General features: G+C 41.5%; 1 protein-coding gene across 3 annotated transcripts in view; it reads right to left on the reverse strand.

The window, feature by feature from the left end:
* Positions 1-9,604: 9,604 nt before the first annotated feature.
* KCNJ15 (potassium inwardly rectifying channel subfamily J member 15) overlaps positions 9,605-22,301 on the reverse strand; it is a 71,569-nt gene continuing 58,872 nt past the window's right edge. For 2 of the 3 annotated variants that reach the window (XM_004762163.3, XM_045084503.1), the window contains exons 2-3: positions 13,810-13,910; positions 9,605-11,409 (exon numbers count right to left, since the gene is read on the reverse strand). In XM_004762163.3, coding sequence (XP_004762220.1) covers positions 10,262-11,389 — 1,128 coding nt within the window. In that variant the 5' untranslated portion in view covers positions 11,390-11,409; positions 13,810-13,910 and the 3' untranslated portion in view covers positions 9,605-10,261. Of the gene's footprint in view, positions 11,410-12,532; positions 12,577-13,809; positions 13,911-22,301 lie in introns of all 3 variants that reach the window. The other variant, XM_045084502.1, reaches the window with a different exon arrangement.

Here is a 22,301-nt window from a genome sequence, read left to right on the forward strand (position 1 = left end):
ATTTCTGTTGCTCTAAACCACCAACTCTGTGGCAGTTTGTTACTACAGCTCTAGGAAAAGAATATGAAAAGCTTGGCTCTTTCAGGAATCTGCTTTTAACTCCTTAGTGCAAGGAACGTTGTTAAATCAATACTAATGTGGAGGTCATAACACTCCAAGGACGTGGCTTTGTTATCAGGTGATTATTAGGGTGTTTGGCTTGGCTGAGCAAATATTTAGTGAAGCAAGGAACCACTTTTTCTGTCAGTGAATTACACAGCATATCTGGAAGGGTGTGGCTTGCCTCCTGGCCTCCCAGCTTTGCCTTAGGAGCTCTGAAGCATGAGCTCTGGTTTCCAGCTCTGACTTTTACTCAGGAGAAGTGAAGATATGAAGGGCTATTGGGTCCTCACCAAGTCTACATTGACCCAGGTCCTGCTCACTTTGAACCCTTCTTTCTAGGGAGGAAGCCACAATATTTTACCCAGCTTCATTCCTATCTTGGGCTGCCTCTTTGTTCTGGAGTTCCAGCCTCAGGTTTTTTGTTCCAGAAATAAGATTTGCCTTGTTTTTCTTCTTCATTGGCTCCTGCTAGGACACGGTTCTGCTCCTGATTTGGAGACCCTGGGACTGGGGGCCTGCATCTGAAACTTCACTCCCTTGATCTCATCCTCTGTTGTGGATTCATACCACCCTTTCCTCCCATTTGCTCATGAAATGGTGAGATTTGCCTACCTGTCTTCCCTGGTGTCAGGACCCATCCATCGGAACTTCCTTCCACAGACCACTCCTAGGGACTGCCCTGTGATCTTGTATTTCTAGCTTTTCTTGGTGTCTGGGTCCTGCTCACTCCTATCCCAACCCTGGTCATTTTTACAGTTGTGATGGCATTTGCTGGGGCCGGTCACTTGTCCCCGACAGGCCCCATTTACTCAGTATCAGGTTCCAGAGAGTTCCGCTGATTCTGTAGTTTTTGCTGATACCTACAAAACTGTCTTTGTCTCTTGCTCCATCAGCCAAGATCTTGAAGTGATTATACACCTTAGAGTTTCAGGGGCATATGAAGTTACTGAAGATCCCAGTATCAATTCTTACAACTCGGGTCTTTAGAACTCAGCAAAAAAACCGGTTGGATATATACCGCCCCATCCACAGTAGTCAACTCTTGAGAAAAATCCCTGATGATTTGAGTTGCTGTTCTTCAGCATCAATTTGGCACTCATAGGCCAGGGCTGTGGTGACACAGCAGCTCAACCATGCGTTTGATTTCACTTGGCAAAAACACCTGAGGGCCAAGCAAATCCTGCTTTGCTCCAAAAACATCAACCGCTAAATTCCTCAGGCTCCTTCAGATGTCTCATGAAAGGACCCACCCAGGATTCAGGATAGAGCCTGGGGAAGAAGACAGGCTTTCACTGAGGTCAATTCTGGGTTTTACTCCTGGCTCTATCACTTACTAGCTATATAACTTTGGGCAAGTTACTTAATTTCTCAGAGCCTCAGTTTTATCTTCTGTAAAATGGGGATCCTAACAATGCTTACCTATGTTAGGGAGAGATGATGAAATTATTCATTACAACGGTGAATATAAAGAACTTTGAATCAAATGAGGTACATTTGCTTGGTCACCATGACCTTCCTTCAGGATTTTTTAATCCTGGCCACTGCCCACAATTCTTTAGCTGTTTGTCCCTACTTGGATGAGCAGCAGGGCTGTGGATTCTGTTTCAGTCTTGGTGAGTGGCACTCATACCCCTCTGTCCTTTCCTTCCAGGATGATTGTGGGATGTCCTTTCTGTCTCCCAGATCCTTATCCTGTGTGCTCAACTCCTGAATAATGGGCCACTTGCCACATGCTAAGAGTTCAACCAGAGTTCAACCAGACTCCCAGCCTTATGCTTTCCTGAAGTGATCCATTCTGCCCAATTTTGACCCATACCATTTGGAAATCAGCTCCATAATGACACTCTATGTTGTAAATCCAGAGGAATGTACATGAAAGCGGGAAGCAAAGCTATAGATGGCTGAACTGTCTTCCTAGGTCACACTGGATGAGCAGTGGGGTCCTTCTCCAATAAATTAGAGGTGACCAGACATGTCCATCACCAGGTATATAGTGGACTAGTAAATGTTCAAAGTTGTTGAAGTGTTCAGAACCCTACAAGCATAGTATGGTTTATCCTCTGCAAAAGGATTTTAGGCATTTAGGCATTTATGCAAAAGGAAGAAAGGAGTCAGGGTTAGCATTAGGATTGTTTTCTTTTCTTTAAAAAGGAAGGAAAATACATTCTTTCAGGCCCTGACAGATAACCCCATCTTCACAAGGTTTTAGGACCTACTCAGTCCCAAATTATTGTAGTTGCTGTCATTGGAAACAGCCTCTGAGATGTCCAGGGAAATACTAGGTCTCTCTCCATCAGAATGTCACTGTGACACCATTACCATTCAAGGGGTGGCCAGAAGTCATGAAGCATGTGTGTGTGTGTGTGCACGTGCACACACACATACATGTGTGTGTTGTGTGAGCCAAAGAAGCATACTGACAATAGAACATGCTACAACATGCTTCACATGTAGCAGGTCAGTCAGATGCACTGGGTGGAGGGGTAAGGAAAAGCACTCAATGTTCTGTGTTGGTGTAAAACTTGAGTCTGTTGTTGGTAGCAGACTTGTGGTAGATCTTTAAATCCTATGTCGAGGGAGTTTATAGGAAGGTGCGCTGTCAAAAGCAAGAGTTTCTGACAGACTCAGAAAGGCCAACTAAGAAATACAGAAAGTGGTCTTCAGGTGAAAATAACATTTGGGACACTTAGATATACTACAGGCTAAGCACTATAAGGGATATGTTAAATTCAAGTAAAGATATAGAAAACTTGGCAAAACAACTCAAATGAATAAGAATTTCCAGGAAGAATATGGACTTTTACATGAAACACTAAACCATTAAACTTGTTTGTCTGACATTTTTGAAGGCAGGTTACCAAAACCCAGGATTTCTGAGAAGAGAAATGACAGCTGCCAGGATGCCTTGTGTCCAGCCCAGAAGCAAAGTTTCCCATGCTGCTGTGACAAATGCCTGTACTCACTGCCCCAGGGGTCTGCTGTGGTAAAGGCAAAGCTATCTGATGTCTTGGACACGGAGAGCTCAATTCTTTGACCTCACAAGGGCAAGAAGATTCTTGAGATAATGGGGTAGAAAAAATATGGGTCTGAGAAATTCAGTGCAAATTGAAATTAATAAAACATTTCCTGCTTCTGAATCTCATTACTGTGTTCCAAATTACTGTGCACTTTCTGGAAAACATTTGGTTTTCTTGTCCAGACAGCATCCTCAAATTTGACTTCTTACTATATACACCCGTCTTCTTTATTTCTAACCATCACATTCTCGCTCAAAGAACAGTCTTGCCACCACTGAGAACATGGAGTGGATGGGCCAAGATTCCAAAGGAGAAAGTTCCCAAGAGACATCTGTTGCAGGTTTGGAGCCATGGATGCTACTCTGCTGTTTGTGTGTGTATGTTTTCCCTGCATGGTGCTTCCAGGACAATAGCCGTCCCCAGTGCCTATCTCTGCCGTGTGGCTTTTAAGTCGTTGTGTTGTTTCACAGTTACATCCAGACTGATGTCTCTAGTTACATAACCATGCGTTTTCTTTCTTTTAATCCATCAAAATAAAAAAGCAATGGAACATGAGGGACTTTGTTAAGGGGTGAGGTGTTGAAAGGATGTTGTTCAATAGTTACTCAATCTTTAATCAGTGACAAAAGTGAAACTACTAGAGCATTTAGGCAAAAGGAAGAAAGGAGTCAGGGTTAGCATTAGGATTCTTTTCTTTTCTTTAAAAAGGAAGGAAAATACATTCTTTCAGGCCCTGACAGATAACCCCATCTTCACAAGGTTTTAGGACCTACTCAGTCCCAAATTATTGTAGTTGCTGTCATTGGAAACAGCCTCTGAGATGTCCAGGGAAATACTAGGTCTCTCTCCACCAGAATGCCACAGTGACACCATTACCATTCCAATGCAATGAAAAGAAACTCCAGACCATCAAATGAGCTTTATTGTACTTGCATTGTTTCACAAACTAGTGAGATTCCATATATAAACAGGAAAGGGAGGAGATACCTATGAAAACAAGAAATGCCTTGACGAATAGAGGTGTGGGTTTGGAGAATATGAAAGTACATATTTCAAGCTGATTGGTCATAGTCCGATTGGGCTTGATGGTGACATAGCGTACATATCCGTTCGTGTGAAATTTCCAACGTCCACCCGCATTAACTCAATCCTGAGAAATGTAAGTCATGATTCTGCTTAAGCAAATCCAAGTGTAAGACTGGTTCAAAAGTCAGAGGGAAGCAAGACACTCATCCTGTGGCATGGTATAGCAATCAGACGTCATGCTGTATGTAGCAAGAGATTGAGGCGTGATCAAGATTTTGCTATGCACATACTGCCAGGGTTTATAAGTGGTGGGACTGTTTGCTTGTAAAATCTGCATGTCGTTTGGAATTTTGACCTCCATAATATTCTCGTGAATTTGATTGAGTGGTATTTTGGAGTGGGTCCTTTTGGAATGGAGATGTCTGTTTACCAAAGCATACTTTTTGTAACTTACAATTCCATGACACCCTACAGAAATAATTCTTCCAAAATAGACCCAAGTTGGCTGTTATCCTGCCTTCCTGTCCTGCCTGCTATTTAATACTCTGTCAGCACACAAACACAGCTTCCTCTGGTGATCTGGAAGTTTGTTTTTGTAAAAAGTCCCTGATATAGTCATGCTTCCTGTAATGATTTGATTTAATACAACATCCTTAATCTTAAGATTTGATTGCAGATGAAAGAATAGAGTTAAATTATGGTGAATGAAAAAGAAATCACTCTTTTGAATTCCCCTCCAATCACCTTCTTGGAAGCTTTTTACTTTTTTCCATAATATTAAGGACATTTGCAATAATAACAATAATAGTAATGATAAGCTAAGAGGTCATATTTCCTAGCTCAGAGTCAACAACTTCTGTTACTTTATTATTATTATTATTATTATTATTATTATTATTATTTTAGGGAAATGTACTCTATAATCAATTGTGGTAGCTCCCTTGGAGTCTAATTTTGAGTGGATTCTGCCTTTACTTGAGTATTTTTGAGGGGTGAAACTGGGTATCTTAAGGGGGTAGGGAGGCCTGGATTCTAGATATGGTTTGGCCTTGAATGAAGCGGAGCCCTTGTGAAGTGAAGTTAACTATCATGAAGTGGGAACTGCTAAGCAAACCTTGGAGATGGACTTTTCAGCTGACTTCCCCAATTTTGGTGAAGGTCATTAGGAATCCACCCTAACCATGGGCCTGGTTCTCCAGCGGGGGTTGGGAGCCAGGACTTCAGTATACCCTGTGGCTGAGGACTTTGAACCCATCATTCCAGGCCCTTCTTTGATGATAGCCTTGAGGAACATGCTGTTTCACACTGCACAGGACGTATCGGGGCCCTCCGTGTTCTGCTGAAATTTACCTTTACGAATGGGGCAAGCCAGCAGAGTATCTTTCTAGAATACTCCCCTTCTTTATTACCACTTGTGTGAAAACTGTAGCTTCCAAAGGAAGGGGCCTCTGTTTGTTGTTCTTCTAGAGATGGGCATAGCTTGGGACTATGTGAGTACTCTCTGCAGGGCTGTCAGATTTAGCAAATAAAAATACAAGACATTTGGTTAAATTAGAAGTATTTTACTAATTGGCTGTGCAATTTTGTCATTTTTGTGGGGAGGGAGATGAATACAGAACATTTACGGCTTCTTAATAAAGTCCATACAGGATGCAGGACAAAAATCATTAAATACAAGACATATCCTGTAGACACAGCATGCCTGGTGTTCTTCACTCTGGTATTATCATTACTATGCAAAGTTACGTGGCTTTCCCTACACACATGACGTCTTTGGCTTTTGTACTCCTGTATCAGCCTGTCCTTTGACTTCCACAATCAATTATTGTAATTTAATTAGGAATTAACTGTCAACTGCAATTACTGGCTGTTTTTTGGTTTTCTATTTCTTCTACACCAGCTACATACCAACTGAAACATAAAAATCTCTGTCCCCAAATTTTGGCTATCTAAAAGTTCCCAAATCACTAATTTGACTTAATTCTTTTTAACCCACAAGATAATTTGACTTGATAGGGCAGATAACAAAGATGAAGAAAAGCCAGGGAAGTACACATTAAATAGAAAGGAAATTGAGCTCGGCAGAACCAACAGAGGATGAAAGTGAAGTGAATGGGCTGAAGCCTTATTTCTGACTCCTGTTTCTTTCTCAGTAAGTATTCCGAGGAAAACTTTGGGGGAAAAATCGGATTTAAGCCAACAGTGTTTCTTTTTCTTTCTTTCTTTCTTTTTTTTATTTACTTATTTGAGAGAGAGACAGTGAGAGACAGCATGAGCGAGGAGAAGGTCAGAGGGAAAAAAGACTCCCCATGGAGTTGGGATCCCAATGCGGGACTCAATCCCAGGACTCCAGGATCATGACCTGAGCCGAAGGCAGTCGTCCAACCAACTGAGCCACCCAGGCGCCCCAAGCCAACAGTGTTTCTTAAAGGCTAAGAAAATTGCTATCCAGAAGCCCAAGGAGGGGTGGGGAGCCCATTCTGATTAAAGATGAACTGAAGTTCACAGAGGGTTAAATGTAGGCAGTTAATCAATTAGGAGAGGAATGAAATGTTAACTTTAGACTTTCAGTATATCTTCCCGGAGGAAGAAAACTAGGTGCATCTTGGATTTATCCAGAATCAAATGCTGGGATTCAAGTGCGACCGCAGAACATGGAAATCAGGACTTGAAATGCTAACATTTCATTTTAAAGAATACCATCCCAGAAAGCTTGAATAAAATAACCTACATTCAAAATGACTCGCTTCAAATGTTTATCAGGCAAAGAGAAGTCGAGAGAGAATGAAAAACCAAGACTGAGGGATTAGCAGTCTTCATCATGCCCATGGTCAAGTGCCTGACCCTTTGACTGCAGTGACAAAATACAGAATCAAGCCCGAAAGGTAGGATGATAGTTTACGGAGCTCCCAGTGCAGAGGCCTCATGCCTTCCCTGCTTTTTGCATCTCTTTCCTTCTTTCTCCAGATACGAGTGCTGAGGATCCAAGGGAGAGAGAGAATCATGCAGGAGTAGAAGTGTCACTTCTTCAGATCTTAATTTACTTTTAATGGTATCAAAATCACCATCAATTTAAAAAGAAAATTCAATTAAAAAAAATCTAATGAATCGTCATTTAAAGTCTTCTCAAAATCTGGTCCACTTGTTCAGGGTATTTTTCACTTTTCACCAGTTATTTTACATATCTGGAGTCTTGTCTGGTACTGTAATTACCTGCTGCGTGAGAAAGAGAACAATATGTGACTGCACCCAGACTCCAAAGGTGGCTTCTTGGGAGGATCAGTGAGTGAATCTTGACTATGCTGTCTGGGACCATTGGCTACCAGGTACCATGCACGTATAATACATTTTCTTATTGAAATAAGACACAGCTTGCAGACTACACTGATGTGCTGCTATTTACCTTGTGGTTTTTCAAATGGAACATGACATTTTTGAACGGTATCCCTGAGAATGCATTGGAGATGTTTCAAAATGCAAAAGCCTTTTTGGGTCAACAATATTCCATTAGTTTGATTACTTCTTAGTTAGGTGTTGAGCAAGCATCTGTTTCAGTCAAAAGACTTCCAAATGTAATCAAATGTTTGCCATCTAATATCTTTTGTTAGTATGTTAACACAAGAGTATTGTGTATAAAGAAATAATAAGTAAGGAAATGCTCACTTTCAAACCAGATGCAGGTTTAGGACTATTTACAGAATATAATATTACAATATGATTTATTGACTGGTACAAGTATTGGCTTTTAAAATACTGCATATTTGTTTTGTGTATAGTGCAAAAGATCAAATGATCAAGTCCTCCAGATTTGGCTGAAGTAGATCTGCTAAATGAATAAACCAAAGCTTTCTCCATCTCACAGTACATCAGTGTGCCAAATGCAATGTAAGTATGCAAGATTCCTAATCTTGATCACATTCAAATTAGCACTGATGTAAATCCTGTGTAAAGAATTTAATAGCACAACAGAAAGCCTGTAAACATGCCTGTGGCACTATTTTCCTGTTGATTATAGCACAAGAGACAACAATTAAAAAACCACATATAATAACTAAAAGAGCTAATGTCTAACTAAACTAACATAATTTTTTTAAGAAATTGAAACAATCTGCCATTAAATTATCAACAGAAAGAGAGAAAAAAAATCCTGAATAATAAAAGAAAAAGCTTCTCGTGCTTTGAAATGGCCCCTTAAGCCTCTAGAACTAACTCTACTCCTGTTGTTCTGACATTTGTGTTAGACATTTGGCTCCAGGTCAGAGGTTCCAGCCACACCTTCTCTTCCATGGAAGGACATTTGAAACTGCGGTAGCCTAAATATATGACCACGTTAGCTATAATCCGTAGTATCCTTTCACTGAGAACCTGCAGTCAAATGTTCTACCACTGAGCTAAACCCTCTTTTTTCACTGATAACCTGAATCCAGATTAATTTCCCCCTTTTCTCAGAGCTCCAGCATCCCCATTTTTATAGAATAAAACATATGGGAGTATATTTGTTGAGGACTTGCTCTCTTAATTGCAAAATTCTTCCAACTTCCACAATTATGCTTGAAAAGCCAGGATGTGCCTGCATGTCTGTGTGTGTGCCTGTGTGTACATGTATGTGGGCTCCCGAGTACGCCTGTGCAGTGCCTACCCACCTACAGTCACATTCTTTGTGAGTGAATACGCAAGTCTGTCCTGGTCTGAATGAAATGAGAATTCGCCCTTTATACATTCAGCCAATCCCCACCCATGCATATTCTTTGCCCTAAAGAAATGTGGCACCTGGCCCCTAAGTTCTGCCAAGAGCAAAATGTTACCCTGTTCCAATCGGTTGCATGAGATTTATTTAGATACTGAAGGCGTTCTTTACATATCATCAGATTACCAAACTTCGTTCACGCTTCAAGGAGTCATCAGTACATGAATTCCTCAGCTCTTCTTGGTCCTTATGGCCCTGTTCAACCTTGTGGACCTCAACATCTGAGCAAATTTCCAGTTGTAATGCGACTTCATTTTTCTTTTGTGCTCACTAGAGTCAACAAACATGTGCTTAGCATGAGTGAGACAACCATGACTCTCAAGCAATTGTTTTCAATCCTGGAGTATCGGGGGCAGTTCTTTGGCAAACAAGGCATTTTAACAGACAAAGAATGGAGTGGCTGACAACAATATTGGCCCGTAATTATAAGCTGAAGAAAGAAGGAAAGGTCTGGAGGCCATGTGGGTTTGGGAGCCAGAGGGTGCTGTGGCTTCAGAAAGTTCCCTTGAAAACCTTCCAGAGTGGACACTCTCCAAACTTTCATTTGTGTACAAATGACTAGGAGGTCTCGTGAACGTGCAGACTCTGGTTCTCTAAGTCTGGGTGGGGCCTGAGAGTTGATACTGCTAATTAGCTCCCGGATGATACTGAGGCTGCCGGGTTGTACGCCACGTTTTGAATAGAAAACAGAAAATTACTGGGAACAAAAAAGTCCACTCCATTCGTATATATTTTCAGAACTATTAACTCCTGATTTGTTCAGTTTCACTCTGTACAATTAAATCTGATGAAAAACAGGTAAGAATGGAAATATTTTTTGTGTGAGTACAAAGTCCCCTTGACTCTGTTACCAGATAGCCTCCATTAAAGATAGCATTTTCCTGCTTGAAAAGAGGGTATTGTAAAGAAATGACATAAAAGGATATGAACTTTCAACATTTCACATTTCACAACATTTCAACTTCCAGCCATAACATCTTTGAAAATTGTTTTGAATAAATACCTTAAGTTATAGCTGATATGCTGCATAGAAATGCATATCCTTTCAACACCAACATGGCTAAATGTCTGTCCACTGGACATGACATTATTTTAATTGCCCTACACCAAGTTTTCGAAACTATAGCCCCATTTTAGAAAGTAGGAATTTTGAGAGTTTGCTTCAGACAAAGCCTTTTTAAAAGGAACCTTCTCAAAACTGGAAATGCTTGCTTAAGTGCCAGGTCAAAGGGAAAAAATGGATTTTGTATGTCTGTATAGTTTTTTAGAAAGAATCCACACATTCTCATTTGCACAGTAACCTGTGCCTTCAAAGGGAGCTCCGACATGGAAAGAGCTCACAGAGTTAAACCCGGGGCGACCACCACCATCAGACATTGCTCTGTTGTAACAGAAGAGTTCTTAGTTCTCTTTCCCTCAGATCTTCCTGCCTGTACTTCTCCTCAAGCTTCTGCTTCTCAGAATCCGCACAGTAGAAGGTGCAATCCGGGCTCTTTCGGATCTGTTCAAACTGACTGAAATCAGCCACGTACTTTCCATTTTTTGAGAGAGAAACCACAGGCACAAACTCAAAGCCCCAGTAGATCTCCTCTGGAATATAAGATGTGCGGCTCTGGCAGACTGCACTGGTGGATTCCACAGTGGCATTGAGGAGGACCACGAGTTCAAACTCCTTCTCCTTCAGGTTTTGGGGTGTGAGATCTCTCAGGGGGCTTGTCTCATCCAGTACGTGGTAGAATGTCATTGGCAAAATGAGGAAGGGGCTCTCTGAAGAGGAGTCCACGTGAAATTTGACAGTGGCTTGGTTGAGAAGAATCCGTTCCCCCTCCTTAGTGACATGGGTCTGGAGGAGCTTGCCGGAGAGCTGGCATTGAATCAGAAGGCTCTTCCTCATGTTGGCCACCTGAATCACCAAGCAGAGCTTCCCATTCTGCTTGGTGATGACGGCACAGTGGCTGAACTTGATGGTCTCCGCCCGCTTTTTGGGTCTGGCAATCTTGGCCAGAAAGGTGCCCGTGATGAAGATCTCAATCAAGGTTGTGATGACCAACTGAGCAACCAACAGGAAAATAGCATGAGGGCATTCCTCCGTGATGGAACGGACTCCATAGCCAATGGTTGTCTGGGATTCCAGGGAGAAAAGAAACGCTCCAGTGAGAGAGTCTACTTTCATGATGCAGGGAGTATGATTTGAAACGTCCTCCCTTGGTTCTAAATCACCATGAATAAATGCAATGGCATAGTAGATCACTCCAAAAAGGAACCAGGTCATCACAAATGTGGCGGCAAACAGGGTGAGCTTGTATCTCCACTTCATGTCAATGACGGTTGTCCACAAGTCTTGAAGATAGAGTAAGTATATGCCATCCACTTTGTCGATTCTCACGTTGCTGTGCCCACTCTTGGACATGACCCGGGGTCTGTTGGTCTTGAGTCCGGCTCCTGCCGTGTGCTTTGCCAGGGGAGCACTGGACATGCTGATGTGAATGGCGTCCATTGTCAGGCTATTGGGACCACCTAAGGAAATGGCAAAGAAAGATGTTCCTTACTGTCACATGTAGCAGAACATCCAGAAAACAGAAATAGGATAATCCCGTGAAATATGTAGGAATGTATATAGACTTATATAAGAAAGGAGAATTTGGAAGGCAAGACTAGTCTACTAGTATATGAGGAAGACAGTAGGAGTGACTAGCATGGACTTCAATTTATTTGCTGTGTGCCCTGGGGGAAGCTATTTAACTTCTCTGGATCTCAGGCCCCTAATCTGTAAAATGGAAATACAACATATTCCTCAAGTTTTTGTGATGGTTGAATGAGATAATAGCTAGAAAGTGCTGAAACAAAGTGTTATGATCAAAAAATGATGCCAGCCTTCTCGTTGCGAGATCACATTCACACGCATCTACCCCAGTGAGGATTATGAATATTTATGTATAGCTAGATAGCACAGATTTCCAGTTTCAGAAAATTTAAAAATAAGTTGTCTGAGCATAGGGTTGGTACTGATATAACTAAAATGTACCATCTATAAGATGGTTTTGATATCACAATAGAGAATATTAACACATATTTTTAGAAGATTTTATTTGACAGAGAGAGAGAGAGAGAGAGAGAGATCACAAGTAGGCAGAATGGCAGGCAGAGGAAGAGGGAGAAGCAGGCTCCCCTCCGAAAAGAGAGCCTGATGTGGACCTCAATCTATGACCCCGAGATCATGACCTGAGCCGAAGGCAGTTGCTCAACCAATTGAGCCACCTAGGCGCCCTGAATATTAATACATATTTTTAAAACTTTGGTAATATTATATAACTTTTAAATACTTACATTCTCTGTAACAAAAATTCATTTCCTCCCCAAACCCATGAATAATTTAGAATCCATAACCTCCCTTAGTTCTTGATGACATTGGAAAAGACTAAGTTATCAACCAACCAACACAACAAACACATAGTAAATAATTACACATTATTAATACCTTGGCTGATATGTTGGTTATCAAAATGTCATATTAGATATGACATTTAGGTGTGTCACAAAATTTCTGCCTCACTGCTTTAGAACTGACTAGAACTAACATAGGAATCTCTTGTAAAAATCTAAAGAACAGGCACCTGACATTGTGGCAGAACAGACCCACCTAGAAGCTGGGCTTGCATGCTGAGTCCCAGGGAATGTTCCCTCCTGCATCAACAGATAGGAACAAGATGGGCGTGAGGCTGTACATTCCCTTATACTACCTGCCTGGTGACTGAAATCAGTCACCCTACATTCTTTGAAAAAGATAATGTGAGTGATTACAGGGTAACTCTACCTGGTTGGCATTTTTTTCATCTCTTTGGTATTTTAAGGATAAAGGAAAAATCCCCCATTTAAAAAGGAACTGGATACAGTGGTCTGTGATTCATGCAATAATCTTTGCTGTTAGAGCAGCATTACCTCAATAGGAGTTTTGGAAGTAATCCTCTGGGCAAACCCTTTCAAGGAAACTGAAACCATCCATCAGAGGCTAACACTTCTTGGGGATGCAGGAGTTGTTGCACTTTTTTATTTTCCTGTTATATTAAGAGCGTGTCATTTACTGAATGGCCTTTGAAATGATTTTTTTTTTTTCTTGGAAAGGAAAGTTACCTTTTCATTTTCATTGCAAAGAAGGACCGTAAGCTCTTCACAATTTGTTTTTCTTGTTGAAGCCTAACCACTTATTTGGAGGTCAATTTAGAAGAAAAATCCAGGATATACCTAATGAGCATAGGCTTTTATCAGCTCCTCGGCAGCAATTCTCAGTAACTAAGAGGAAAGTGCCCACCACGAAAGCTTGGGAACAAAACGCCATGCCGCCATGCCCAAACGCCTAGTCAAGCTCAGAACAGGAGCAACGCCAAAAACAAATGCAGCTTATGTACAAGTAAACACATGCACTTTACAAAGACAGAGAGAAACTGCTAGGGGAAAGTGCATGCCATTCAATACATGGAAATAAAAACAGAGGCTTAACTTTTCAAGTGTGAGTGACACATGAGTGTCCTGCGGCATGAGAGCAAAGCTCCAAGCTCAGCTGTCTGCCAGATTCTGGAAAACTTGGCCCTGTTTACACGAAAGCAATGCTATGAAGCTTCTGTTCTAACCTCTCTTTAAAAGGGACAATGTGCCAGGCTGGGGATGAGCTGGATCTTTTCCCTCTTTTTGCTGAAAGCTCTTTGGTTGCATTTCTGCATGTCTGGTGTTGGAGGTTAAGGACGCCAATAGCTACCCAAGATTGGAGGTCTTAAAGGGGGAACAAGACCTCGAGCCTCTGGAGCGGAGGTCTCGGTGTTAGCAATCCGTCTGCGGAAAAGAGTGGCTGGTGGACCACATTAAAGGGTAGACACCTTTTCCCTCCCTCTCAACACCCTGTGCCCTCAGACTCTTTACTACCTTGTCACTCCCTCAGCAGGTCAGAAGGCGTCTTCTTCAAGGCAGGTGGGACGTCCTTGCTCTCCTTCTCCCACCTGGCTACCATGGGATTCTGCTTCTGCCTGAAAGAAAGAGGGACGTGTGGAGTTCCCAGGTGTTTACGAAGAGACTGACCCGGTGAAGCTGACCCTTAGCCGTCCCCCCGCACCCCCAGTGCTAGGGCCCCAGCATTCACCTTCCAATCCCTGATAATCTGGCATGGTGCCCAGAATAGACTAATGGCTCAAGAATTGTTTTAAGAATTAAATCGAAGTCCCAGCCATAGCCCTCCCTATAGAATTCCCACCCTCTGGAGGGAGCTCGATAGTAAAACACCCTGGAAAGAGTGGGTTAACTCACCCCCATTGAGGCCCACTATCAACTGACCGGCAAACAGGGAGGCAGGAAGGGGAAGTGCAGAGGAAGTAAACAGTGAGCATTGGAAGGGAAGAGTCTAGAATATTTTTACCGCCTGTGGAAATGCATTATTACTGTTGAGTCACAGAACATCAGAGCTGAAAGGATTGTCAAACCCGAGGCATCTGACACACAGTTTTCAAACAAAGACATAGACCTGCGAAGTTGGAGCGATTGGTTTGCATCACAAAGATGGTTCAAGGCAGAAAGAATAAGGTCCAGTCTTTAAAAGCTAGACCAGCACGCCAGACTTCTTGTCAGTACACCACAACTGCCTCTTTAGCCTCCAGGGTTTAATGTAATCTGTTCTCAATTCAAAAGATTGTTTCGCCTTCTGTTTTTCTGGAGTACTTCTTCCTAAGACAGATATCTGTAGATCTCCACACATTTTTGTCTGTCTTAGACCCAGGGGTATACATAGCCTCCACACTTGCTTTCTGATCCACCAGTTATTGTAAATAGTTTACAATAAGTGCTCTCTGATTGTGCCAAGAGTGCCTGTTACCAACCTGGGTAGCCTCTCACACACTTGATTCCCACAGTGTGTTCACCATGTTTGGCTAATGATCTCTTAATCATTTGCATCTGCATCTATTATCACGGTAACCACCATCTGTGAAGGCCCAGCATGGCCTTCTTTGCACCCATCAATCTTACCTGTATGTGTTATCATTTACATTTCATCATACGCTCTGAAGGTACAGTATTGTGTTCTGCAGCAGAATTCCTTCATGAAGTCTATTTCATTGTTCATACCCACACTCATTTCATATAATTTTATGTTGCTGCCTTGGATTTTTTCCTTAGTGATTCTGCAATCTACCTGGGTTCACTTCTAAAATGTTAAGAAATAAGAGCAGCTTTCAAAAGTGAGGGATGGAAAGAAACTGAAAGATATGCTCCTCTTAATTCCCCTGTCCTAATCCCACAAATAAGCACTATTCCATACAAGCCAGTGTAGTTTTCTTTAGCCTCTGGATATTGTATTTATTTCTCCAGTTTTCACTATATTGTTCCAAACTGTGGGTGGGATTGTAACCTTAGAACGGTGATATCTGTATTACAGTGAAGTTCTTGAAACTACTGAATGGAGAGGTCAACATTCCTCTTCCTACTTCAAGCCAATACACACACACACACACACACACACACACACGGAATGAAGTCATTTATTGCCTGTGCTGTGGAGCATTTGTTTTCTGGAGATAAAGGAAAGGAAAACATAGTTTTGAAACAGATCTAAACAGTAGGTACATTGAAAAGGGTATTTAGCTATATGAAGAATTACACTTCCAGTCTTGGGGACAAAACAGTGAGAAGAGAAAAATGAAAGGGAGTCCCCATCATTTCCTCAGAGAGGAAAATTTCTATCAAAGAAGAGGGTCCTATGAGAATGGATGATCAAAGAAATCAGCCACACCGACCTGGGACATTCTGTCCTATCAGGCAGAAATCAATCTACAAATGACCCAGAAAGCCACTGACCAACTAGAAGCAATATGCATGCAAATAGTCAGCATGAATAGAGTCAGAATAGAGGTGGAAGTGGTCCGATGTGGGAAAGATGCAGATGAATAATAACAATGACAATAACAAAATAAAGATGGAGAAATTATAATTATCATCATGATCATCAATAGATAAGCCTACAACACGGGGTGCAGCCATTGTATGCAGTGCCCTCCATGCACGAACTTAATTAACCCTCATGACAACTCTAAGAGGCAAATGCCATCACTAACCCCATGATGAAAACACAGGCACCAAGAGGTTAAGCGACTCACCCAGGCGATTAACTGCTGGCATGTGGTAGCAGTGCCCCTGTGAAGCTCCCATGCCTGCACTCTCTGCCCCCTTGAGAAAATGCTGAAGCTTCAGAATCACTGGGAAGGGTCAGAGTTTCTCATTTCAGTAGGTTTGGGACAGATCCCAAGAACTTGCACATCTAACAGCTTGCAGGTGATGCTGCTGCTCCAGGAACACACACATTGAAAACTACCACACTGTGATATACAATTCAAATAATATCAAGAGATTTTCCCCTCTTGAGAAGAACCCTTGTCCCCTCATTGTCCCCGAGCATTCTAAAATAACACTGTTGCACATAGGTACTGAAAACGTCTGTTCACTTTCAGGAATGTCCTGTCTCTACCATCCTCATAGGTGAATGCCAACTATCTAGTGGGCCAGTGGTAAGAATTGATTTTTTTAAAGCATTAAAGAATGATTTCCCCCCCTCCTAGTTAGTACAACCCACTGATTTCCTTCTAAACACTTAGTGCTCTGTTGCGTCAAATTTTGGGAGTTTTTAACTTGCCCATCATGATAAAAAAAATCATTCTGTGTTCCCTGGTAGGCAAAAAAATAATTAACTCCCATCTACAGAAAAATTGCTAATAAGAAAATAGGGAGGCAGCAGAGCTTGTCAGCCAAAGCTCAAGTGACGTTATCCTACCTACTTGCAAAGGGGTAGGGAGGCATGAAGTAATGAAATCCAAATCAAACTTAACTTTGGTTTTCCAGAATTGCAATTTGAGGGGACCTGACTTTAAAACTCTACCAAAACAGCTTTTTGTTTGTAAGAAAAATTGCTTCAAAAGTTTTCTTGGACATCAAATATTTCTAACAAAACAGTTTTTGCGTGATCTGTCTCTTGGCTATGAATCTAAAATACCTGGATTAAATTTCACTTTAAGGAACCATGGGTTTAACTAGTAAGTAGAAAAAAGAAATACTCGACAAGAATGTACTTGGGGTTCACTGAACTCAAAAGGTTTAAAAATAATTGAAAATAAAATCCATGAGGCTTGGCTCTCCTTTCTTTGGATCCTGTGACTGTGACCACACAAATACATGTGCTGGGACCTTTGGCTCTGGCCTCATGCCATACTCTTCCCTGCCCTTCAAAGCAGTCGACAACTCTCTTCAGTGGCTGGTCTGACTGTTCTTAATGCAGTCATCAACTACATCCAAGTCAGCTGAGGACATGGTTGACTTTGCCCAGGTGGCCTCAGAAATGGGCATGTCTACCGAAAAACAAGAATGTGGACAAAGTTGACGCTCAGCAGATTCCGAAGGGTGGCTCTTTGGTTCTTCTCTGTCGAGGAAATAATGGCTCTTTTCTTCTGCAAACCCGTTTTCCCCATCAGGCCATTGAGGACTGAGGTGGCTGAGAGGAATGACAGCTTCCGGGAAGCCGTGGAATTGTTCCTTCTTGTCCGCAAGAATCTTAATGATCTGAAGGGAAGCACCCGCTGAGATGATGGGAAATTTGTTACTGAGTTTCTTCTATCTCGCTCTGTGTTTTGATGTTAAGAATGTGGATCCTAACTGACAAAGCTAGAATCATTGTTGGTTGTTGTAGCCGACTGTGGCTTTCGGGTGTTTGTGCTTTCCTCTGCCGGGTCCATCCACAAGGAACAGTTCCCTGATCCTAGGAGTGAAGGGGTGGACAATCTGTTTTCATCCTTTTTTGTCGGATGTAGTCATGTGACTGTGTTGGCTAATAGGGTGTGAGCTGAAGTGACTCACGCCACACCTGAACAGAGGTGTCAAACTTGTGGCAGGGTCTCAGGTGGCTTCAGATGAGCTGTTCCTTCTTCTGGGGAATGGGGAGTGGGAGGCACCTGCAGGTGAGCTGTAGCTAAGCCAAAGCTGACTTGCAATGACAAAAAGACTGGTTGTCACTGAATTCTTGGAAGTGATTGTTACTGAGGAAAAATCTAGTGAAAGCCTGACCACAGGGACACCCTTACTGCATGTTTTTGTGTCTTGGGGTTATATGCCTGATCTAAAAGTTACTGTATTTTAAAGGAAATATGGAAAATTTTGAAATACCCTAATGTAAACTTTAAATATTGGTCTATGGCTAAGCACTAAATAGAAAAAGAAACCCAAATCTACAAGATTCAAGTAGGGAGAAAGATCTGCCTGACCTCTAAGACAACATAGAAAAGGCAAAGAAATTATCTTTAAATTGCTTCTAAATCAACATTTGTGTTTATATTGACAAGACAACTTTTCAGGGCGAGATAGAGGGGCCATAGATGTCATCACTCTAATATTCTGTTGAACAAGAGGCCTTTAGTTAAGGTGATGAGAGACCCACATTATCATTATATGAGTGAAAGCTTTCATTCGGGAAGGGGATACTTAAAAGGAACTTCCCAAAGCAGTTACAGACAATATGGTATTTCATTCTTTCTACCTTGTGAAGAAAGTATTTTCTCAATTTTCTAAATGAGGAAATGAAGCCTAGAGAGATGAGATAATTCACACATGTTCATAGAGTTAGTCCACGGAAGACCTTGTTGGCAAGACAAATCTGTCTGTCTCTATAGCTGTGTTCCTATCTAGCCACTGTGCCCCTTGGTCATCAAATTCAACTAACAAAAATCATCTCTACTCATGATGAGCTTTGATGCAGGATAAGGTAAGTTCCTGTTCACTCCATGTGAGTACCCATTACAGAATAAAAAGTTATATTTGCTTTATTGTTGATACTATGCCAGACCTTATAGAGGTATCATCTATTAATTCTCACATCGATTCTGAAAGAGACACTGCTAATTTTGGATTCCAGGTTAGGAAACTATGATACAGCACAAAGATTGTTTGAGCCTGTACTCTATGTCTCTAATCTCTAAACCATGACTTCTCTAACTTCAAAGGGCATCAGACTCTCCCAGAGGTCTTGGACATGAGTGGGCCCCACCCAGAGTTTCTGATTTGGTAGGTCTTGAGTAGAGTATGAGAATCTGCATTTCTAATGTGTTTCCAAGAGATGCTGACCCTGCTGTTATTGGGAACACTCTTTGAGGGCATGATATGCACTATGCATCACTTAATGAATTATAAAAATACGTAGAAATTCACAAGCACATAAATTGGGTTGTCCCCAAGTTCAGTCTCATTTCTTTCAAAGAAATGGACCCTTTGATGTAAGAAAAAAGAGAAAGTCAGTGGGGTTAAATATACAAGTAGGATAGATGCCTGGTAGGGTTTTCGATTGCCAGAAGTGTCCTAGGAGATAGAAGTTCAGGCACATTAGTGAGGGGAGAAAATGAGAAATTTGGGGGAAAAGGAAAATTTTCTTCCCTGGATGGTGGGTATCATCCTAGAGTGGATTTTAGGGTTCCTTGGCCAAGAACATCAGAGGCCTAGGGAGTGAACCTGGACTCTCTCGCCAAGGGAGTTGGAGGGTCTTAGGTGTCCTTTACTGAGTCTCCCCCCAGGTGTGTGGTACAGGCATTCCACAAATAAAGGGATTTGTACTCTGGTGATTTGGGGACACTGTGCCTGTGAAACATCCTAACAGCTCACAGTCCGCACTCACTAGAGATGGACGCCTCCTGGTTGCATACTGCAGGGTCTGAGAAGTCCTGCACAACAATACCCGGCAATTACATAACATTGGAGAACACTTTGGGAAGTGCTGATCCAGTCTAAACTCTGCACTTCGAACCTGGAAGAAAAGAGGACCAAAAAGTTGTGTGACTTGTTCAAGGTCACTGTAATTGTGGCAGGATTGGGGGAGGAAGCAAGGCTCTGTGCTTCTCAGTCCGTTTGACAGGCAGGTATCTGTGTTTGTTGTCATGAAATACCTTGAGATGAGCTCTCCATCTCACTGGATACTGATGACAGGGTATCATAGAGAGGGTGAACCTTTCCCCCCAACAACTGCAGCATCAGCACCACTTAGAAGCTCATTTAAAATGCCAATTCTTAAGTTTCACACTTCAGCTATTGAATTAGAAGCTTTGCAGATGCTGCCCAAAACCTGTCTTAAAAAGAACCCAACTGCCCAAAGGATTATGTGGCCAGAGTTTGTCAGTGATGCCTTGGTGGCTTGGCGAGGGCTTCCTTTTGGAAACCAAGGAGTATTCCTTTAAAGACAAATCCCACATTTTGCATTGCATGTGAGTGTCTGATGATCCAATTTGCCTCTGTGGTCAAATATTTAGACTTTTCTCTATGTTTCCATTCCATTATTATTGTTTCAAATTCCATAAGTACTAAAAAAAATCCGTTTCCATCTCTAAATGTGGTTTTCATCGTTATACCCTTTCTTCCTCAATGCAGATTCTTTTTTTAATTTTTTTTTTTTTTTAATTCTGTAGAACATCAACCTTTTTCTACTCGGCAAAAACAAGTTTAAACAGACACAGGGTTCAACAGGAGACTCATTTTCCATTTTCCATGGCAAAGAATCTGAGCCCTGGAATAAGGCAGAGGTATCATTTGCAGAATATTTTTGTAAAGACAGTTTAATTTCAAGCCCTTTATTTGTGAAAGAGCTGGCTAACCTAAATGAAACATTGTACATCTGTCTGTTGTTACAAGTGACCAACTTCAGCTGAACGTTATTACTTAATAACAGCTAACTTTCCTATAGAGTAAGAATGTGCAGCAGCTAAACAGCAAATGGAAATTTCCTTTGGTTTACCACCCTTGATCTCTCCGTGCTCCAACATGTGAAGAACTTGGGTAATAAGCATACTCTCCCCTCTAATCACAGCATGGCTTGGACATGCATTGTTGTGGAATGACTGGTAAAACAGGAAAATTTATGTCTGAGGGGGGGAAAAAAAACCCAAAGCGAATTGTGTTGCATTAGCTTCTCTAACAACATTGCCCCCGATTTTCTCATCAGGGAAGAGATTTCTTTAACTAGCTCATGGACACTCACTATTCTTGTCTGGGTTAGTTCAAATGTAACACAGAGATGGTGGCTCAGCGTTGTCCCCTTCAGATTTTAGATAAGGAGAAGAAAAGGCAGAGCATTTGGGTTTGTTTGAATGTAACCTGGAATGAATCAGAACGGAAGGCATCTGTTTTTGCAGACAGTGCTTGTAGAGAAACAAGTATTTTGTTTGGTGTTTTCTGTTTAATAAAACTCAAATTGAGCATAGTTGGAGCATTAAAGGAGGAAGAGAAAAACGGGAAGCAAACCACGATGTTCGTTTTCCCAAACCTTCATCTCCCTGCTTGAAAAGTCGCTTGAGACTAGAGCACTGTGCCGTTACAATGTATCATTATATAATTTGCAAAATTTCAAGTTGATCTTCCCCTTAACAAATCTCTCAGTCACCAAGACATTGGATTGGCCACCTTTAACCTCTCACGTCTTGCTTTGCCTCACATTTATATTTTTACTCTAATAAAGGCATAGAAATGTAGAAAGAGTATCACATTATAAATATACATACCAATTTCAGGCTGGCTTGTGTTTCCGGCTGAAAGCTGACTACTTTTTCTTCTGCTTAGAATTAATTTGGAATTGTTGGTCTCTATCAATTGATGATTTATGGACTTTGTTGTGATTCACCTGGACACAAGAGTGGAATTCTTGTCCTTGGTGATTTCCATGCTTATTATTACCATGATTGGAATCTCATCTCAGAAAAAGGAAATTCAGACTTTTGCTTGATTTGGAACCAGGTTATTTAACAATGGGACGAGTGTCAAAAGGTTTTGAAATTCAGTTTCACTGTCGATCTAAACTTGGACCTCATTCTCTGATAGAGAAACTGGATATTGCAGTATCGCAAGGGGACACAGTTTATACCCAGATTCTTAGATTTGTGGTCAGTTACTTAAAGAGCTGGTCATATTTCTGAGTTGCCTGCTGGCCCCAAAGTTGAAAACATAGATGCTTATGATCACTGAGTGATAATAAGAAAATCTTAAGCTTCAAAATCCAGCCCAATTTTCATGTTTTTAGGGTTGCTAGATGAAATATGAGATGCCCAGTCAAAACTGAATTTCAGATGGACAATCAATAATTTTCTGGCATAACTATGCCCCATGCAATATTTGATATGTACTTATACTAAAAATTATTCATTTTTATCTGAAGTTCATTTATATGAACTATATAGATATAGTATAAAGGAGACCTATGTATTTTTAAAGACTTTATTTATTTATTTATCGGAGAGAGAGAGAGAGAGAGAATGAGTGCAAAGCAGGGAGCCTGATGCAAAACTTGATCCCAGGACCCTGGGATCAAGACCTGAGCCAAAGACAGACACTTAACCCACTGAGCCACCCAGGGG

The sequence above is a fragment of the Mustela putorius genome, unplaced genomic scaffold, assembly GCF_011764305.1.
Source record: "Mustela putorius furo isolate JIRA1106 unplaced genomic scaffold, ASM1176430v1.1 tig00000765_pilon_pilon_pilon, whole genome shotgun sequence".
Lineage (NCBI taxonomy): Eukaryota > Metazoa > Chordata > Mammalia > Carnivora > Mustelidae > Mustela > Mustela putorius.